The sequence below is a fragment of the Schistocerca gregaria genome, chromosome 8, assembly GCF_023897955.1.
Source record: "Schistocerca gregaria isolate iqSchGreg1 chromosome 8, iqSchGreg1.2, whole genome shotgun sequence".
Lineage (NCBI taxonomy): Eukaryota > Metazoa > Arthropoda > Insecta > Orthoptera > Acrididae > Schistocerca > Schistocerca gregaria.
In genome coordinates this window covers 145,463,829-145,485,480 of record NC_064927.1, presented here as the reverse complement: position 1 = coordinate 145,485,480, position 21,652 = coordinate 145,463,829, and the positions used below count along the sequence as shown (strand labels likewise).

Genomic DNA, 21,652 nt, shown 5'->3' with positions numbered 1-21,652 from the left:
AATGATATCACCAGGAAGAGCAAAATGGCTAAGCAGGGATGACTAGAGTACAAATGTAATGATGTAGAAGCATGTACCACTAGGGTTAAAATAGATACTGCCTACAGTAAAATTAGAGAGACCTTTGGAGAAAAGAGTACCACCTGTATGAATATCAAGAGCTCATATGGATAACCAGCTCCAAACGAAGAAGGGAAAGCAGAAAGGTGAAAAGAATATATAGAGGGTCTATACTAGGGTGATGTACTTGAGGGAAATATTATGGAAATGGAAAAGGACGTAAATGAAGACGAAGATGAAACGGGAGATATGATACTGCGTGAAGAATTTGACAGAACACTGGCACTGAAAGACCTAAGTAAAACAAGGGCCCGGGAGTAGACTACATTCCATTAGAACTACTGATATCCTTGGGAGAGCCAGCCAACACAAAACTCTTGCATCTGCCGAGCAAGAGGTGTGAGACATGAGAAATACAATAATTCCAATCCCCAAGAAAGCAGGTGCTGACAGGTGTGAAAATTACCAAACTTCAGTTTAATAAGTCACATTTACAAAATACTAACAGTGTTTCTTTACAGACAAATGGTGTGTGTGGAAGCTGACCTCAGGGAAGATCAGTTTGGATTCCGTAGAAATGTTGGCACATGCAAAGCAATACTGACCCTACGAATTATCTGAGAATGTAGGTTAAGGAAAGGCAAACCTATGATTCTAGCATTTGTAGACTTAAAGAAAGCTTTTGACGATAATGACTGGAATACTCTCTTTCAAATTTTGAAGATGGCTGGGGTAAAATACAGGGAACGAAAGGCTATTAACAATTTGTACAGAAACCAGACGGCAGTTATAAGAGTTGATGTTATACAACCTGCATATTAAGTAAGCAGTGAAGGAAACAAAATAAAAATCCATGGATAAGATTCAACCTGAATATTAGGTAAGCAGTAAAGGAAACAAAATAAAAATCCATGGAGAAGAAATAAAAACGTTGAGGTTTGCCAACGACAATTTAATTCTGTCGGAAACAGCAAAGGACCTGGAAGAGCAATTGAACAGAATGGAAAGTGTCTTGAAAGGAGGATATAAGATGAACATCAACAAAAGCAAAATAAGGATAATGGAATGCAGTTGAATTAAATCAGGTGATGCTGAGGGAATTAGATTAGGAAATGAGACACTTAAAGTAGTGGATGAGTTTTGCTATTTGGGGAGCAAAGTAACTGATGATTGTTTAAGTAAAGAGAATATAAAATGTAGACTTGCAAAGGCAAGGAAAGGGTTTCTGAAGAAGAGAAATCTGTTAACAGTAAGTAAAGATTTAAGTGTCAGGAAGTCTTTTCTGAAAGTATTTATATATGTATGGAAGTAAAACATGGGCAATAACTAGTTTAAGTCAAGAAGAGAATAGAAGCTTTCGAAATGTGGTGCTACAGAAGAATGCTGAATGTTAGATGGGTAGATAACATAACTAATGAGGAGGTACTGAATAGAATTGGGGAGAAGAGGAATTTGCGGCACAACTTGACTAGAAGGGATCGGTTGGTAGTACACATTTGAGGCATCAAGGGATCACCAATTTAGTATTGGAGGGAAGCATGGAGGGTAAAAATCATAGAGGGAGACCAAGAAATGAACAAACTAGGCACATTCAAAAGGATGTAGGTTGCAGTAGTTATTTGGAGGTGAAGAGGCTTGCACAACAGGACACAGTAGCACGAAGAGCTGCATCAAACCAGTCTCTGGATTGAAGACCACAACAACAACGACTTACAGAATGAGTGTCTACTGTTAGTGATATCATCTTGTTTAATATGTCTTCAGTTGAGTTCCCTCTGCTAAGTCTTTACTTCAGAGGACTGATCTCATGTAGTAGTCTATGACCTTGTAAGTTTTTGCATAATAGGTATCAAATACCTTATTGAGAACTTTCAGGAAACAAAGTGGTCTTTAGGAGTTAGGAATCTTGTCTTGGTCTTTACTAATAATAATCAGCTCAGCAGAGAAACTTGCTGTACAGCTCACGCATTGGAAATTTTTCTTTTTCAATTTTAAAATTGTTTCTAGAATTACTTGTTGTGTGAATGGGTACAAAAGATGATTATTTTTATATTTTTGCCATACACTGTTAGTAATCTGCATTGATACCTGTTTTGTCTCCGGCATCATCAGGAAGCAGTGTTTCCATTAGCTGGGCAACTGCCTGCAGTCAGCATCTGTTACTGTCCCATAATTTCCTTTGAGTTTGGACAAGACTGTTGGCAATTGTATTTTCTTGCTGGCTGTTTTGTATGGTATTCTCCAGTGATCAGTTTCTAAGTTCATTTGTATGAATTATCTCCATCATTACATTTTGGCTTTCCAAATTCTTCCTTAAAAGGTTTAACTTGATTGTATCTATGCAGCACTTAGATTCTTTCCTCTTTTGGAATGCCAATCTAATAGAGCTTTCTGGGCCTCCTCCTTTCATATCGTAATTTTTGCTATGTCCTAGTATAAATTTAAGGTACTCCTCTCCAATGACCTCTCAGAACCTCTATTGCTCTACTATGCGTAGCCATTTTATTTTGTTGTGCTTTACTGTCTACATCATCACCCAGTGATGGGCTTGCTGGACAATGGAACACCCTTCCCAATTCTTTCCAGTTAGCTTTCTTGATGTTGCATTTTGCTGATATAAGCACATTTTCTGTGGTGTCTTGTTGACCACTATGTTATTCCACTGTCAGCCTTCCAGGCTTTCCCACAGCATGTCACTGTCCAAATGTGCTAGTCTGACATTTAATTTTTAAGTTGTTCCAATTCTCTCTCAGTATGTTGACAAATTGTGAGGTTTATTCAATCACTCTGTGTTGAGTTCTATCATAGATTCTTTGTGTTGTCTTCCACACCCATCAGTTAGGCAGCTACACCTCATCACTGGTTTGGCATTTGCATCAATGGTTACACAAGAAGCTTAGTTTATTCCAAGTGAGTAACATCTTTCAGCCTTAGTAAATACTCATCAACCTTGCCATTAAATTGAAAATAGACAAAAACCAAGATGCAGTTCTGCTTTTATGCCTGCTGCAGCAAATACAAGTCCACTCTTACTTTACAAGTCTCTCTTACTTAACCGAACACCGATAATTAATATGGGTGCAATTAACTGACCTGATTGTTTGGTGACACAATATCTTTCACTGTAGCAAGAATCCATGGACGTTTTATATCATTCATGATATACATAGAATCTCCAACAGCCACAGGAGGACGATTTACCAGCCCCAAAGGAGGTAGATTGCTTTCTTTGATAATGACATTTCCAACAGGAACAACATCCTTCTCTGCACACACACCAATGGAATCTGAAACACTGCCAGAAAATATGTGACACACAATGATTGTGTACAAGCAAGATAGTTTCTAGTAACCTGGTGGGCTGATGGGTTATTGTCTCCATGTGCCATAGATTATGTTCCAGATATCTCGTTGTAATGTGTAACATGTGAGATGATTACAAAGTTAACATTTCCAGTATTTATGTTCTACATGACATGAGTGGTTGTCTCACAAAGTACATTTAAAACACATTTGATTAATGTATAGAAGAAACAAAAAGGATGATGTATGCACCTGGACTACAATCAAAATAAAACTAATGACTAACAACCATACTGTAACATTAATATTTGATATAAAAACACATAAAAAGGAAAATTAGGGTTTAACTTCCAGTCAATACTGAGGTCATGAGAAATGGAGAACAGGCTCTGCCCTTTTTAAAGGACTCATCCTGGAGTTTGCCTTGAGTGATTTAGAGAATTTACACAAAACCTAAATCTAGATGGCCAGACAGAGCTTTGAACCATTGTCCTCCTGAATGTGAGTTCAGTGTGCTAACCACTGCACTGTTCAGTATGCAGCAAGTAAATAATGATGTTTACAAAATTAGTCAAATAATAAGCTATTTGCTGCTCAAACATCTGCTTATTCTTCATTCTCGCCCCCCCCCCCCCTTTTCCCTACACACACACACACACACACACACACACACACACACACACAGCTTAAAAAAAAAAAAAAAAAAAAAAAAAAAAAAAAAGTATTTGAACAATGGAAACTCGAGCTTGGTAGATCTACAATGTAGGCAAATATAGATTGCTACTTATGATAAAGATGACATGTTAACTTGAAACAGGCACAATTAAAAGACACTTACATATAAGCTCTTGGCCACAGCCTTTGTCAGAAAAAAAACCACACATCATTCATTCACACAACCAAGCACACCTCACGCACACACAACCAACAACTACTGTAGCTTGGACCAGAATGCAACTGTGGCATAGAACAGAAGCAGCAACCTCGAGAGCATGGGAAAGAGAAGGGATAGCAGTGTATGTGTGGGGAGAGCGAGCATCACTGTCTAGCGGAATGGCAGGATCTAGGCTGCCAACAAGTGCAGTGTCGGGAGGTTGTGCGGCAGGCACCTACCGATGCTGTGCCTGTTGGCAGTCTAGACCCTGTACACTCCGTCAGGCAGTGCTGCTCCTCCACCCCTATAAACACACTGCTATCCCCTCCCCTTTCCCACCCCCTCCAGATTGCTCTTTCCATGCCATGTCACAGTTGTATTCTAGCCTGAGCTGCCAGAGTATGCAGTCATGTAAGTGTGAGGTGTGCTTGCTTGTGTGAATGAATGGTGTAAGTTTCTCTTCTTTTTTTTCTGATGAAGGCTGTGGCCGAAAGCTTATCTGTAAGTGTCTTTTAATTGTGCCTGTCTGCAGCTTAAGATGTCATCTTTACGGTAAGTAGCAATCTATCGTTTACAAGTAGCAATCTATCTTTTCTAAGTAGCCATCTATTTTTTCTGCATTGTTAGAAAAAAGTATTTCATAGTTTTAGAGCTGGTAGTATGAACCAATACAATAATAATAAAAATAACTTTAAAAAAAATGTAGACATGGTGTCAAGAGCAGTTGAGCAATTGTTCATCTTTTTTACTGGACTCTCTTTGCTACTATGGTAAACCAACAAAAGCAGTGAACAAATGAGGACACATTCCATTGTTGTTGTCCATGGATACAGCATACAGTAAACATATGTTAGTGTTGTTACTGTTAACAGTATTCAGAGTTCTGAGTGTCATGTACACATCAGTTCTAATTGGAAACAGTTTGTCTTTTGATAAGTTTGTGAAATGCTCTTACATTGTAGTTTTGTCTTTGCACTTACCAGCACAAAGGAAGCATAATATTTTACATGTGAAATATGTGAAATAGCAGACATGATATTCTGTTATGGCCTGGCAAAGGAAAGCAATCATCAAGCCAATGCACTGTGTGCTGAAAACTGTTGCATGCATGGTGTTTACATGGACAATAACATTAGAATGTGACTTCATTTGTTTATCGCATTCTGTAGATCATTTGTAATAGCAAAATGTTTGCACCAAAAGATGTGTGTTTCAAACAACAAATAAGTGATCAAAGCTTTTAAAGTACGCATTACAGTGCATATTTACTGGATGTTTTTGTTGCATTTTGGAATTTTTTATGTCACCCCCCCCCCCTCCCCAAAAGTATCAAGTTAATTTTCTCTGGTGTTTAAGCAGGTATCTGCAATTTCATTATTGCAGTGTGCAGGTGGAGTCATCCCAAACAAATACTGCTGATCAGGTGCTTCATGTTCAGTATCGACAAAAATCATCTTTTTTTATCCTGTTACAAACAAAATTATTTTTAAAGCACAATGTTTCAAGCCCTCTCAATATATTGGTTCCAAATTAGTATAGTGCAATATTCTGTTTAGCAGTATGTGTTAACAGGGACAGTAAAACATAAAGAATAACCAGTACAGGATGCTGATTGGAGGGATTGTGTATAATTTGGCAGATGTTAATTCCAGATGCTAATATATTTGTTTCTTTCAATCTTTATTAGCAAATTTACATATAAGTATAGCACTAACAAGGTACCAAAAAAGTCTTGGATCACAAAAGGAACTAAACATCATGTGCGAGGAAAATGAAATTGTATGAAACAGATAGGACAAACAGCGAAGTAGGATTGACTAATAGTATCGATTTCATATTGCAAAAAAAAGTGTAAATCAGTTTTAAAAATGTGAGGACTTTGCTATTATAGGAAACAGCGAATAACAAATTACAGCACCCAGGTAGCCACATTTTAATAATCACTTGACAATACATTAAAGATGCAATGCCACACACATAGAGGAAAATCATAATTATTCCATGCTCTGCCAAAGAAATTAAGAATGTAAATGAAATCGACAAAAGTAGGAATGCCAACAGAATTGATAATATCTCAAGAAACTTAATAAAATCCTATTTTTCATATATATGTAATGTATACACTCACATATGCAATACGCATCACCATCACAAGGGATATCTTCGGACAGACCGAAATGTGCTATTTCGGACCCCTTTACAACAAATGTAGTTAAGACAAATAATATTTAATACTGACCAGTCTTACTAATTAAATCCTCCTCAGAGGTAACAGAAAAGAGTATGTACACAAAACAATTCTCTGAATTTGGATTTCAAAAGGGTCTCTAAATACACTGTTCCCTTTTCAATCCACAAATATGATTCCATAAAATTTTTGAGACAAATACTGTGAACAGTATTTTCTATGAATTATCAAAAGCATTATTTGATTGTGCAGCCCACAGTACTCTCTCAGAGAAGCTCAAATAGTATGGTATCAGGAGTCTTGCTAGTAACTGTTTTTCACATCTAATGAAAATGTTGCAGAGAGTGTCGTTAAAAACTCAGTGTGTGCGCGCAATGAAATAATATTTTCCGAATAGAAAAGAAACACTCATGTTTACCACGGGGATTGACATTGGGTCCACTTTGTTCTTCTTATACATAAATGATCACTCTTCATATATACGAGAAGCAGAAACAGTACTCATTGTTGACAATGCAAGTACTACAATCAAACATTATGGAGAAACTCTACACCTGAAAATGTAAATAAAATTTTCTTGAAAATTATTAACTGGTTCTCTGCAGATGGACTGTTGCTGAAATTAGATGAAACAAAATACATGAAATCCTGTACCGCACAAGGTCTCACTGCACCATTAGAAATAGTGAATAAGTAATAAACAAATAAATGAAACAAATATTGTGGTACAGCGTATGATATGATGTGTTTTCGAGTGAACAAATGATGATTACCCATTAGATAATCTAATTTTTGGATATGTGTTTTACTTATGCGCATGTAACATGAGATGAATGGATCCAGTGTATCTGCAAGCCGGAATGACGATAAACATCATACCATGTTTGCAGTACCTGCTGATTGGGCAGTTTATTCCATGTCATCGGTTCATGCCTTGGAGATATAGTGTGCACCACAGAGGAAGAGCAGTCGTGATAATGTCTATGAAGTCTCAGATACAAGAGAAAATTTATTATGTGGGTGCATTCAATTGGAGTCTGTTAATTAAGACAGAACTGTTTAGACTTTGTCCTTATCAGTGTTTTTGCAATTTTCCAAAAGTAACACAGCTATTATAAATAATAGCACAATATACAAGATGATGTTAATGAGAAGCTTCACATTTATTTCCAGAGTTGGATGGTGGATTTCTATTTGCAACTTTCAGCAATAGTTGCAGCACTTTGAGAAAAGAGGTTCAATCGGATCAGGTAAGTGAATGTGCTGAAGCAACACTGTGAGCAAGATTAAATAACAGTAAGTCTTAGCTCCCAATCAGACTTTACTCTGACACTCAATAGCACAGTAAAGAACCAGTAGAATATCACAAAATTCTAAATTCTTCACTGTTTGTACTGATAATAACATGAACTGAAAGTCAAACGTTGCTGATATTAAACATCTAAGCTCTGCAACTTTTGTGTTCTTGAAAATATCTGAATTTGGAGTTGAAAATGCCAAAAAGTTAACATAAATTTTGCTATTTTCAATCACTTACATTTGCTATTTCGTTCACTACAGTCTAATGGTAAGCTGTTACAGCTCAAGAGCCCACTCACGCATAGCTGACTGCCTGTGGACACGTGTCATATCATTATAACATGTCATATTCAGGATCTGTGGAACGAGCGCTCATGTAATGTAACAATGGTATGTGGTGAGAAAATATTTAACGAATGGGCAGTCAGGCAACTGGGTCGTAGCTTATGTGATCGTATTGTCCTAACTGAGAGCCTGCTGGCAATCGTGTCCAAGAGGCTCGCATTTGCATGGAATATATGCCTCAGGCAAGCCTAGATGTGCCCATTCTACAAGGGACAGTGCTGGAACAGACTGTCTTATCGCATCACAATCTATAGTAATTCGTCATTGAGGAAAGTATTTGTTACACACAAGTGTGTAACAAAGACAACATGTAATGGCCACTCTAGAGTCTCTTACAGACAGTTCTAAACAGTTCAGCATACTGATGACGTCCTCACCATATATTTAATCCCTTGTGAAGTTTGCTGTCAACAGTCAAGCACAGTTTGAAAACAACAGCTTGGTTCACAAGTAAAATATTAAAATTTGAAGTAACTTATACAATCCTTCACTCAATCTTAGTGTAACACAGAAAGAAGTGAGTTATGGACCCATAAATATATAAGAATTTATTACATAATAAAATTAATTTCAAACCAAAACCAGAATCATATCTGCTGGAGAACTTCTGCTACTCCATAGAAGATTTTCTGCGTGTTTAATAAGTGAATGTGTGCTGTGAGAATTTGAGTCACAGACTCCACTTAAATATAATACACAGTCACAAATGTGGTAAGAGATATATTTTACATTGGATTAATGTAGTGAATGCAACCTCTGTAGCTCGCAGATGGGACATTGGTCAAGGGGAGCATGAAACAGCTCTGAGAGTGTGGAACATTCATTCTTTTGTTGACAGCTGTAAAGGCAAATGTTTGTATAGCGTGGGACTAGCCAACGTGTATCTGTACAAGTTTTATTTCGACTTATAAAGTTAATTATACAAATAAAATAGAAAGAAACATTCCACATGGGGAAAATATATTAAAAACAAAGATTCCATGACTTACCAAGTCGGAAAGTGCCACCAGATAGGCACAAAAAAAAAAAAAAAAAACCACAAACTCACACACAAAATTCGAGCTTTCGCAACAGGTGGTTCCTTGGTCAGGAAAGAGGGAAGGAGAGGGAAAGATGAAAGGATGTGGGTTTCAAGGGAGACCCTCTCATATTCATAAGAAGCCAAAGTACACAGTATAGGTTCACACAGTTGGCTGCTCAACAAAATTCGCTGGCTACTCGACAATCCCCTCCCTCCCTGTACTCATCATATTTCCAATGAAAGTGGTGTCACTACCCTCCCCTCCAACCTTCCCGTAGTGCTGTGCTTGAGAATGTAAAAATAAAAGCTTGCAACCATGATTTAGTCCTGTTATTGCTTGTTGATACTATCTCCACAATGGATCTTTCCGCTGTAATTTATTTTGTTGCTTAGACATTTATTTCTGGATTAATTTTCTGTCTCATTTCATCTGAAGGTCATCATCTTAAATGCAAGTATTATTTGCTAAGCCCTATCTTTCATGATTATTCAAAACAATTTCTGCAAAACCTCAATAGCCAAAGCTTCCTCTGTAAATGCAAGACGAGTACTGTATTAATCTAGGAATCAGTGCAAAAATGTTGATCTCTGCAGCGACAGTTTAATCTGTCAATTTATGACCCCATAATTTTCGAATGACAAATTTGGAAAAAAGCCTCATCTTATAATCGGGTAAACAAGATAATTGGCTGAGTGTATGCTGAAGTGCCTGAGTGTGGATGGAGTGTGAATGAACAGTTTATTTATGTGTGTCTGCCTGTGGAAGTTCACTTGAGACCTTTTTTTTTGCGGGGGGGGTGTTGGCATTTACTGTTTTCATAATTTTAAGAGTTATGATGATTTTTTTATTCTGGAGTTATGTAAAATGTGACAATTAATTGGATGTGAGACTGATATACTTGCGTGAGCTATATGTATTATGACTGATGAGATAGACAGGGTCCTATTTGTCATGTAGATGCCAAATTTGTTTGCTACCATGCAGAATACGTAATGTATATTACATAACGGTTGTCATTCTTGATGACACAAAATTCAATAAAGTAAATGAGATCGACAGGAAGTGCAAAATGGCTAAACAGGGATGGCTAGAGGACAAATGTAAGGATGTAGAAGCTTATCTCACTAGGAGTAAGATAGATACTGCCTACAGGAAAATTAAAGAGACCTTTGGAGAGAAGAGAACCACGTGTATGAATATCAAGAGCTCAGATGGCAACCCAGTTCCAAGCAAAGAAGGGAAGGCAGAAAGGTGGAAGGAGTATATAGAAGGTTTATACAAGGGTGATGTACTTGAGGACAATATTATGGAAATGGAAGAGGATGTAGATGAAGACGAAATGGGAGATACGATACTGCGTGAAGAGTTTGACAGAGCACTGAAAGACCTGAGTCGAAACAAGGCCCCCGGAGTAGACAACATTCCATTAGAACTACTGACGGCCTTGGGAGAGCCAGTCATGACAAAACTCTACCAGCTGGTGAGCAAGATGTATGAGACAGGCGAAATACCCTCAGACTTCAAGAAGAATATAATAATTCCAATCCCAAAGAAAGCAGGTGTTGACAGATGTGAAAATTACCGAACTATCAGTTTAATAAGTCACAGCTGCAAAATACTAACGCGAATTCTTTACAGACGAATGGAAAAACTGGTAGATGCGGACCTCGGGGAGGATCAGTTTGGATTCCGTCGAAATGTTGGAACACGTGAGGCAATACTGACCTTACGACTTATCTTAGAAGAAAGATTAAGAAAAGGCAAACCTACGTTTCTAGCATTTGTAGACTTAGAGAAAGCTTTTGACAATGTTGACTGGAATACTCTTTTTCAAATTCTAAAGGTGGCAGGGGTAAAATACAGGGAGCGAAAGGCTATTTACAATTTGTACAGAAACCAGATGGCAGTTATAAGAGTCGAGGGACATGAAAGGGAAACAGTGGTTGGGAAGGGAGTGAGACAGGGTTGTAGCCTCTCCCCAATGTTATTCAATCTGTATATTGAGCAAGCAGTAAAGGAAACAAAAGAAAAATTTGGAGTAGGTATTAAAATTAATGGAGACGAAGTAAAAACTTTGAGGTTCGCCGATGACATTGTAATTCTGTCAGAGACGGCAAAGGACTTGGAAGAGCAGTTGAACGGAATGGACAGCGTCTTGAAAGGAGGATATAAGATGAACATCAAGAAAAGCAAAACGAGGATAATGGAATGTAGTCAAATTAAATCGGGTGATGCTGAGGGAATTAGATTAGGAAATAAGACACTTAAAGTAGTAAAGGAGTTTTGCTATTTAGGAAGTAAAATAACTGATGATGGTCGAAGTAGAGAGGATATAAAATGTAGACTGGCAATGGCAAGGGTATACAACCTTCTTTCATGATTCTTAAACCAAGTGTTAGCTATGATTAAGTTGTGCTCTGTGCAAAATTCTACTAGGCGGCTTCCTCTTTCATTTCTTAGCCCCAATCCATATTCACCTACTATGTTTCCTTCTCTCCCTTTTCCTACACTCGAATTCCAGTCACCCATTACTATTAAATTTTCGTCTCCCTTCACTATCTGAATAATTTCTTTTATTTCATCATACATTTCTTCAATTTCTTCATCATCTGCAGAGCTAGTTGGCATATAAACTTGTACTACTGTAGTAGGTGTGGGCTTCGTATCTATCTTGGCCACAATAATGTGTTCACTATGCTGTTTGTAGTAGCTTACCCGCATTCCTATTTTCCTATTCATTATTAAACCTACTCCTGCATTACCCCTATTTGATTTTGTGTTTATAACCCTGTAGCCACCTGACCAGAAGTCTTGTTCCTCCTGCCACCGAACTTCACTAATTCCCACTATATCTAACTTTAACCTATCCATTTCCCTTTTTAAATTTTCTAACCTACCTGCCCGATTAAGGGATCTGACATTCCACGCTCCGATCCCTAGAAAGCCAGTTTTCTTTCTCCTGATAACGACATCCTCCTGAGTAGTCCCCGCCCGGAGATCCGAATGGGGGACTATTTTACCTCCGGAATATTTTACCCAAGAGGATGCCATCATCATTTAGTCATACAGTAAAGCTGCATGTCCTCGGGAAAAATTACGGCTGTAGTTTCCCCTTGCTTTCAGCCGTTCGCAGTACCAGCACAGCAAGGCCGTTTTGGTTAATGTTGCAAGGCCAGATCAGTCAATCATCCAGACTGTTGCCCCTGCAACTACTGAAAAGGCTGCTGCCCCTCTTCAGGAACCACACGTTTGTCTGGCCTCTCAACAGATACCCCTCCGTTGTGGTTGCACCTACGGTACGGCCATCTGTATCGCTGAGGAACGCAAGCCTCCCCACCAACGGCAAGGTCCATGGTTCGTAGGGAGACCGAGAGATGAGTACACTAAGCAGATTCAAAAGGATGTAGATTGCAGTAGGTACTGGGAGATGAAGCAGCTTGCACAGGATAGAGTCGCATGGAGAGCTGCATCAAACCAGTCTCAGGACTGAAGACAACAACAACAACAACAGCTACACTATTTCAGTGACCTGACAACCAGTCATGTAGTAGAAAAGCACTTAAAACTGTTTGAGTGTGTGTTCTTGCTCCATCTGGAAGTTTATGCCTACATCAACAGTTAAATGCTTTGTCACAATAGTTGTCTGATCATTTGTGTATAGCAATCTGATGGATCTTAATGAAGTAAACTGTAATCAATATCTAAAGGTATGAAGTTGTTTCGTCTTATAGTGTCATTAAAAAAAGCTTGGTTTGGTGACAGCTAGGGAGGAATCTTCAAGCCCCTTCCTGCTCCTATCCCCTTATGGGCTTTTCTGAAACCACTCTCTTCTGATTCCATTGTGAATTTAATATTTTGATGGACCTTGTATAAGATGTACCAAGGATATACAGCCACCCATGTGATTTGGTCAGGAATACATTGGACAAATGTAGAATATGTCAGATGTGTGTTTCCTGGACAGAGAGAGATGTCTTTTTTTTTTTTTTTGGGGGGGGGGGGGGGCATCGGAGTGGGGTTGTTATACACTCAACAAAGAACACTTATTTGATTTTGAACATAACAATTTGCTACCCAGTGTCAAATGCTACTGGAATAGTATCATAAATTAATCAACAGAGAAGGATTCACAACATTTGTCACTAGGGGAAAAGGCTTTCAGCTTAGTTCACAATGAGACCCACCTTAGAAGCTATATACCTAGAGACTCCCCGGCGCATCAACAACACTCACAGGAAGATAAACCCTTTGGCCTTGCTAACACTACTTTTCCTGTCCAGTTCACTCTCTATCTCTCCACCCAAACACAGAGGAAGAGGCCAGCTTCCTGACACATATGACAGTGGGACTTCCACAATGTCTGAACACTTTGACTTAAAATGATGAGAATGATGTTTGTCCAATCATCACTGTGTCTCAACAAAAGCCACCACCTGCCAACCTGAGCGCTTTACTTAAATTAATATTTTATTACTGTGCTTGATAGCTAACTTCACTGAAACACCAGCATAACTGATTGTAAGAAGTACTAGCATTATCACGTAAGATAATTTGCATAGAGATGATCAAAGAAATTTATCTTCTATTGCTGCATTATTTTCAATAGGCAATGCACAGCTACAATATATTGTATTAAAGTCATGTTGGGAGATAAAGACAGACAACACTTAACTGACCTTTCATTTTGTGCTATCTATTTTGATCTGGAAGATATCTGAGGCCATATATCATCTTGCTTACCATCGCCTTAGCATATGTATTCCACCATGATTCCATTAGTGACCACTTTGCATATAAGGTCACCAGTTCTGAAATTTCTACCTGATGTTTCAAATAGAAATTTCAATGCAGATTTGACTTTTATTTGTTCTAAACTTGAGGCAAAATGGTCTTTATCAGAATCATGTTGGAACAGACTCACATTTGGTGAGGTGAAATTTTGCAAGCTGATTATGATATTTCAGATCGATACTCATAACATACTACAAAGATTCACTTATCAGTCACTTTTACGTCTTTGCTTTGAAATCTAAGAATACAACATATTCAATTTCAAGCTCCACAAAACTTATTGCTGTCATTAAAACTAATGAGCACATACGAATGAACTGCATGTGGAGAATGTTCAAACTTTTTGTGTTACATATTTATAGGAATATAATGAGGAACAATGAATTTGTGGATTTTTTAAAATAGTTAAGCACATTTACCTATGTCATAACAATAACAACCAATTTTATGTACACAGAGTAATATCATTATTGTTATTATTATTATTATTATTATTATTATTATTATTATTATTATTATCATCACTATTAGTAGTAGCAGCTGCAGTAGTACAAGCAATGCCAGTATTAACTTTATTAGCTCACAGTATTATTTACTCACATTGTCATTTCAGACAATAAAATTATTTTCATACTATTTGCTATATTAAAATCGTTATTTCTTAAGTTACTATGAGATATTCAGGTATGAAACCTTGGTCTGATGTAAGAAAGGGCCTGATGGCCTCTACCAGATCAAGTTAAATTATTTAATTAATTAATTAATTTCTGCACCTCTCCTTTTTCACTTCCCATTTTTCCACCACACTCAACGTACAGACAATGTGCCTAGCAGTCTCTACTCCATGCACACCCTGCTAGACAGGGCTCTTCTCTCTCCCTGCTCACACCCTGCTATCCCTGCCCTAACCGCCCCACTACTGACTGCTATTCACGTGACAGTCACATCTGGCCGGAGCTGCTACTGATAGCAGTCACGTGTGTGTGAGGTGTGCTAGCTTGTGTGAATGTGTGTGTTTTCTTTCCTCAAGAAGGCTTTCACCAAAAGCTATAGCATGTAACATTCTTTTTCTTGTGCCTGTCTGCAACTCAACAGGTCATCTTTATGGCTAGTAACGATCTATCCTTTTCCTAATATGTAAATAAATAAATACGTATTCTCTATTCTGACTGCAAAAAACGGATTCAATTGGACAAAGAAAATTACAACTGCATCTAAGTTTTGAATGGATGTGTGTAGATATCCAAGAATCTGAAAAGCAACCTCACAGCACTTTAATTCACTGATTGTTATTGCCAACCCTTTTCAATTTGGGAGGAACTGTGACATACACAATAAGCATTCTGGATGAAAATATATATAAAAAAATATTCATAGCTGTAATTTTCAGCAACTTTAGTGTAGTCCATGAGACAAGCATGAATAAAATAATTGGTTTGGATTTGCCTAAACATTTTTTATACCTCCACAACAGGAGGTCCATCGTAACTTGGAGTCTGAGTAACCTGTTTTTCCCTTTTAATATTTCTGAACCCTGTCTCTCCTCCATGAGGAGCGAACTAATACTTCTAGCAACTGGTATAGTATCTTGTACATTTGGTGGGTCTATCGGCAGTATCGCACGCTTCACCCTCTGAAGGTAATTATGGCCAGTAACTCTGTCTCACAATTTCATAGAAATATAATTATAAGCACATTAAAAACAATGGAAGGAGGACTGTTTTATCTGAAAACTTAAATGTTTAGCAACCTTTCTATTGCACTTATCTGCAACTCAACACCTCCTCTTTATCGTGAGTACTGCTCTATCCTTTTCATATTGTTGTTATTACATCCTGGTCTTTGCAGTTTGTTTCACAAATATTTTTCTTTGACAAGCCATCCTATGTCATAAATGAGTTCTTTAATAAATGTAGTAATTTTCCAAATTGTTGTTAATAGCTAAATTTTAAGCAAATATGCACAATTTATACATGAATAATACATTTCCCATCATAATGTTGATCATCAAAAGTTCTATATAAGTTAATTCGCAGTCAGGTTGACACATAGTACACAATAACACAGGGATAGCACAATATAATGCAGAGCATAAATGAAAAGAAAATGAATACTAATACTTGATGAATAAAAGGTGGAACAATTTCTACCTGATATCAGAGTCTGTAGAACTCAGAGTGGAAGGAGACGTACACATCGAGCTTTTTGTTGGAGTGGAAAAGGGAGTTAAGCTGTCTAGAGGGGACTGGCACATGGATTCTGTATCTGATATTTCATTCCCATCTTTGTCAGGCAACCTGTAAAATCAAACAGCACATAAAAGCAAGTAGGACCCAGTGGAAGGGAAGTGGTGGAACAACACCAAAAACACACGCACACACACACACACACACACACACACACACACACACACACACACACACACACACACACACACACACACAGAGAGAGAGAGAGAGAGAGAGAGAGAGAGAGAGAGAGAGAGAGAGAGAGAGAGAGAGAGAACAAATAATATTTATGAGGGACAGTCAAATAGTGAAGGATATGTTGACCAGTGGGTGGTAATCTAGTGTACAAACTTTTCATGGTGCTAATGGGTAGCTTGTGGCAAGGCATTGGGCCTGGAGAGACTGGGTTTCATCAAACTTCTAACTAAGAAACCAAACCACTAAGATCATTGTGTAGCCACTGTGAATTCAGAAAATACAATGAATTCAAGCTAGGACAACAATAAATGCTTACTTTGAAGTCCTTGAATGTTTCCCTTAAGCAACAGACGATAAAAACATCTAAAAAGAAGCATTAAATTTTTTATCCTATACAGGCAAGGCATTCATTGTTTCTTATAAGAGTTTTAACTATTTGTCAGCTACTCACTGTCAGTGACAAAACCGGAACATCGCATTTGAGTTTTACAAATTAAACTCATCTGCACCATCATTATGCTCTAGTTCCAACAGTAGAATTTTTGAAGTACGTTGTATGTTGAAAGAAAGAAATTTTTGCTAATTTTCAGTAACCACAGTACGTGACTAGTTATGAGTGCTGTCCATGAAGCAACCTGTTTCCATGAAGCATGGGAAGTAGTGGCAGGAACAGAACAGTCACTATGCTTATTCACATATTAAATCATTGTGCTTAGAGCTGGGATAAAGAAAAGCCACATTGCCCCCCACTAATCTTCAGCAGTTATTCAAAACGAACACTGCAATTGAACATCCTGCCTAATCTGAACTCGATTCGAAAATATATTTGTAGCAATAAAATCTCAAAACTAGTAGACATTTTTAGCCAAGGTTTGTGCTGCATATGAAGATAAATGAAGAAATTGTGTAAGAATAGTTTCTTTTGTTTGGTAGTTGAAAGATAAACACCCACGATTCTCACTAATGATGGATAATCACTTCTGTCATCAGTAAAACACTACATCTAGTAAATTGGTTCAATACTTTTCACATTTTACTTGTGGCCTAATGGTGGTTACATTCCTGATAATCATCACAAATGGAAGCATTTTCTAAAATTACTGTTAAGGGTTGTATGGTGTTTTCCTCCTAACTCAGAAACTAGCTGCATTTGAACCATAATCAAGTTTTCCCCATTATATTTCATCTTAACATAAATACAAATTCACTGATCTTGAGTCTATCACAAAAGGATGAAATGTTTCAATCATATCCAAGATTGGACACACTTCAACAGCTGTTTTCCCATATCGCTGAGTACGTAAAAGTTTGTTTGCCACTTGAAGCCAGTAATTCCTCAGCTTTTCTAAGACCTAGTCTCATGTTCCTCATTGTTCGGGCTCTGAATTCCTACTCTGTCTCCGGTCGAAATTAGTTAATGTTAGTCCTCTTGTTTCATTATCTTTGCATTCTTCTTGGCAGGAATACAATTTCTGTTCTTTGCTGGTGATAAAACGTTAAGGCCACATAATTTCATTACTATCATGATCTGTTGTATTTGTGACTTATACATAAATTAGTACTTTTATGCAATAACCTTGTTTATATAAAAGATGATAAGTGCTTATTCACAAAAATACTGTGTCAGCTAGTGGTAGGACATACAGATACATCTGCCAACTACCAGACAACCATAACGCCAGAGACTGATTTATTAGCCTGAAGGGACCTTTGTACACATAAAAAAAGCCAAGTGAGAAATTTTTAGACATCTTTATACTGCAGCTGAGTGTGCTCAATTCATGTCTTTGCTTAGTGTGTCTGTGTAACTGAAAATGTTTGGCACCTGGGATACACAGTTTCTACAATGTACTTATGGCGGCATTTACTGCACTGCACCAATGGGTTACTCAAAAATTCTCAGGTCATTTATTCATTAATTCTACAGATAAAATGGGTACTTTGTGGCTGTACATATAAGTGATTTCCCCAGGTGACTCTTTTTATGTAAACCAGACACATCCATTGTACAGCATGTAGTTAATAAATGAGGTAATCTAGGCCTTCAAACAGATATATTGAGAGCATGCCACTTAGCCAAAGTTGTTATAAACAGAAAAAATTGCTGGTGTCATAAAATCCCTTTTCAACCAGCCCTCCCAGAAAATTTCTCAACCCATTCAATTAATTCAATACAGGGTTGCTTACTTGGTGGACAGACATATATGGGTGTATTTCTCTGTACTCCTCTTTGGTCAAAAAGTATGAGTTTAAGGTTTATTTCTTTCTTTATAGTCTAGTTTTATGTTTTCTACTTGTTTCCTAATCATATGTTTTCCATCCCCCCCCCCCTGCTGTCAACTGCCTCACCAGAGAAGGTGAACCACGAAAACACGCAACATCAATAATTCAGAACTGTGAAGACTGAAACAAAGAATTACTTCCAAGGGACAACACTTGTAGTAAAACCCACACAAAGCATTTGTAACTAATGATTAGTTGGCATGCCTCTGCTATCAGTACTATCACCTACATTATACTCATTTTAAAACATGTAAACGATATTCTCACAAATAACTACATAGTTTTAGCACAATTCACTGATACTAAAGCATTCCTAGCCTGCTACAGAAGCCATATCAGAAACAAAATATATGGTCAGAAAGCTATCTAATGAAGAAATAGTGTAAACAAAACAAGATAAAAAATTAGCAGTAATTTATTTTAATAATTAAAATGCAGTGTTTACGTACACCATTGAGTAAAATAAAACAGTGAACTAATTATGAGTGATTTTTGAATGGATAATACCATTCAAAACATATATACAGAGAAAAATGAATAAATCATTAGCAATGTCATAACACCTATGTCCATCATCCTTGAGTGCAACGAAACTTGCACTTTACTAAGCAACTATGTCACCTGAAACAATACATAGCAGAACACTATGGAGACTGAACTGTGATAGCTTGCTGACAGAGATGGGTTATTGGAGGAGTTATTACCAATTTCAATCAATTGTTGTGCAGGATTTTGTGAAAGCATTCCAAAAGGCATGGGAGAGAACACACTGCTAATTGCCCAAAGGGAGTGCAACAATTTTGCCCAAATACACAAATAGCACAGCTCTTAGGAATAGTTTCACTACAGGTGGTATTAAGAATGTTTCCCGTGACATGACAGGAATTTTTATGATGGTTATCTTGCCAAATATGGCACTGAGTGTGATATCTTGCCAAATATGGCACTGAGTGTGATATCTTGCCAAATATGGCACTGAGTGTTATAAGGTTATTAGGTGCAGAGAGAACTGAATCCATGATAATGTTCTTTCAGACAGAAACAATTCAAGTGTTCTGCAGCTACTGTACTGATTGTGTCAGAAGACTAAACAACGAATTTCAGACTGCAATTCATGAAAATGGGTGTTAGTTGCAGATTGTCCAACAGGGAATAAAATAGAGTCATTGGCACTTGGGTAAGAACTTTATCATAGTTTTGAGTACTACTTTGGCTTTGCTTTATTAATAGTGGCCCCTCAGTTGTGAATTCGGAGATCAAGTGTACAAGCATCTAAGTGAAACTGATATTGCTTTTTTGTGATAGATTTGTGTTAGATACGGGAGCTTAACAGTTGGTCAAGGAAATAGGCTTGAAAAGGTTTATCAAAGTGGAAATAAATTGGTGTTTCTGTGGAAACTGGAATGGTGTAGTACTATAACCTCCTTACCTCAGAAGTGTTGCCCCGATTATTTGGGGGGAGGGCTAAGGTTGTTGAGCGTAATGGGAAGAGCCAGTGTTGAAGAGACACTGTTAATCATATATGTTTTCAGTACTTTGGTCAGAATTTGGAATTTGCCTGATCGGTGTCAAATAACTATGGAGCAGTAATCACACATATCGAGAGGGATGACTTAAATAATCTTGTCTCTGCAATTGTTGAAAGGATGTCTGGTGTGTGATATGTTCAGGGCTGGCTTTCAAGTATAGTAGTCTATAACAGAGTGATTTGTGTTTTTATAGGATTTCAACTTGCTTGCAGCTGTTATAATTTTATTTTGCAATTGCAGTTTTAGCATTAAGCTGTTTTCAAGTGTCTACAAAACATAATACAACATAATGAGAATGATTTATAGTGAATGATTTGCTACTGTATTTGAGTTAAGAAGGGCCTTGCTACAGTTTGAAATGTTCATTCTACTAGGAGCATATAACAGTGACAAGTCAAATCAGTGAAACGAAGGATGGATGCTGAAAAATAATGCTTGAAGATGAAAGCCAGATGAAATCCTTTACAAAATTTAAAGAAGCTGTGTTCCCATACTACAAGAAAATACCTGACCAAGTGGCATCTTCTAATGATACCCTGTTTCAACGTACTCCCTGTTTGCCACTGACACTCTCCCATAAATAGTTTTTGATGTTGATATGTTATGGCAGGATTTAAGACATCCTCACATAGAATGCTTCTGATCTGTGTTGCCTATATGTGTTCAGAATACAATTCTGGTGTTGTCTCTCAGGTGTAAGTATACTTTCAATCTCTATAGACCAGCTTTGAGTATTATCTTTCAGCATCTATCCAGGGTCTCACTGATTTGACTTATCACTGTTATGTGCTGCTAGATGGAATAATCATTTCCAACTGTAGCAACACCCTTCTAAACTGAAATACCACTACCAAACTATCTACTTACAATATACCTACAAAGGAAACTGACACATTGCTTTATTCATAACTCAAATGGTCGATTTACCAGTACGAGAGAAGAAAAATGTTTGAAAAACAAAAATTAGCTATGATTATTTATGACAGTTACTAGATTCACCATAAAGGGAAACACAGCATATAGATATCTCATGAATTAGATATTTAAGTTATGAGAATCATACACCATCTACTGTAACATGTAAATTTGTCCTTCATGTTAGAGGTTTGTGCTTGCAACACTTTTGAAACCACTTTCTTTATAGATAAGCTCCAACTGGGGTCAACAAAGGACTAGGTCTTGCATGAGAATTCACCGAACTCACAGCATACTGCATGGAAGTTTCCATTGTTTGATTTTACATAAGTTCCTGCTACACAAGGAATTTGGCACAGATATTACATAATGAAGATTAGAAAGTGAAAGTGCAACATTTGTGCACATTAGTTGCGGGATCTATTTTTACTTAATAAGCTATAAAGTCACATTAAAAATATTATGTAGCCTACTTTGTAGACTATCTTACCTTACATTACTTGGATTTGCTGTTGTCTTTGAATTTTTCTCCTGTGATGACTGAAAAATAAAAGACACTAAGTAATGTAAATCATAATTTGTGATGACTGAAAAACTAAAAGATAATAAGTAATGTA

At 37.3% G+C, this 21,652-nt stretch overlaps 1 protein-coding gene across 3 annotated transcripts in view; it reads right to left on the bottom strand.

Annotated features, from left to right (window-relative positions):
- The window catches only part of LOC126284229 (uncharacterized), a 333,906-nt gene that overhangs the window by 119,179 nt on the left and 193,075 nt on the right, over positions 1-21,652 (bottom strand). For 2 of the 3 annotated variants that reach the window (XM_049983005.1, XM_049983006.1), the window contains 3 exons: positions 21,526-21,575; positions 16,033-16,179; positions 3,154-3,355 (listed from right to left, as the gene is read on the bottom strand). In XM_049983005.1, coding sequence (XP_049838962.1) covers positions 3,154-3,355; positions 16,033-16,179; positions 21,526-21,575 — 399 coding nt within the window. The remainder of the gene's footprint in view (positions 1-3,153; positions 3,356-16,032; positions 16,180-21,525; positions 21,576-21,652) is intronic. The other variant, XM_049983007.1, reaches the window with a different exon arrangement.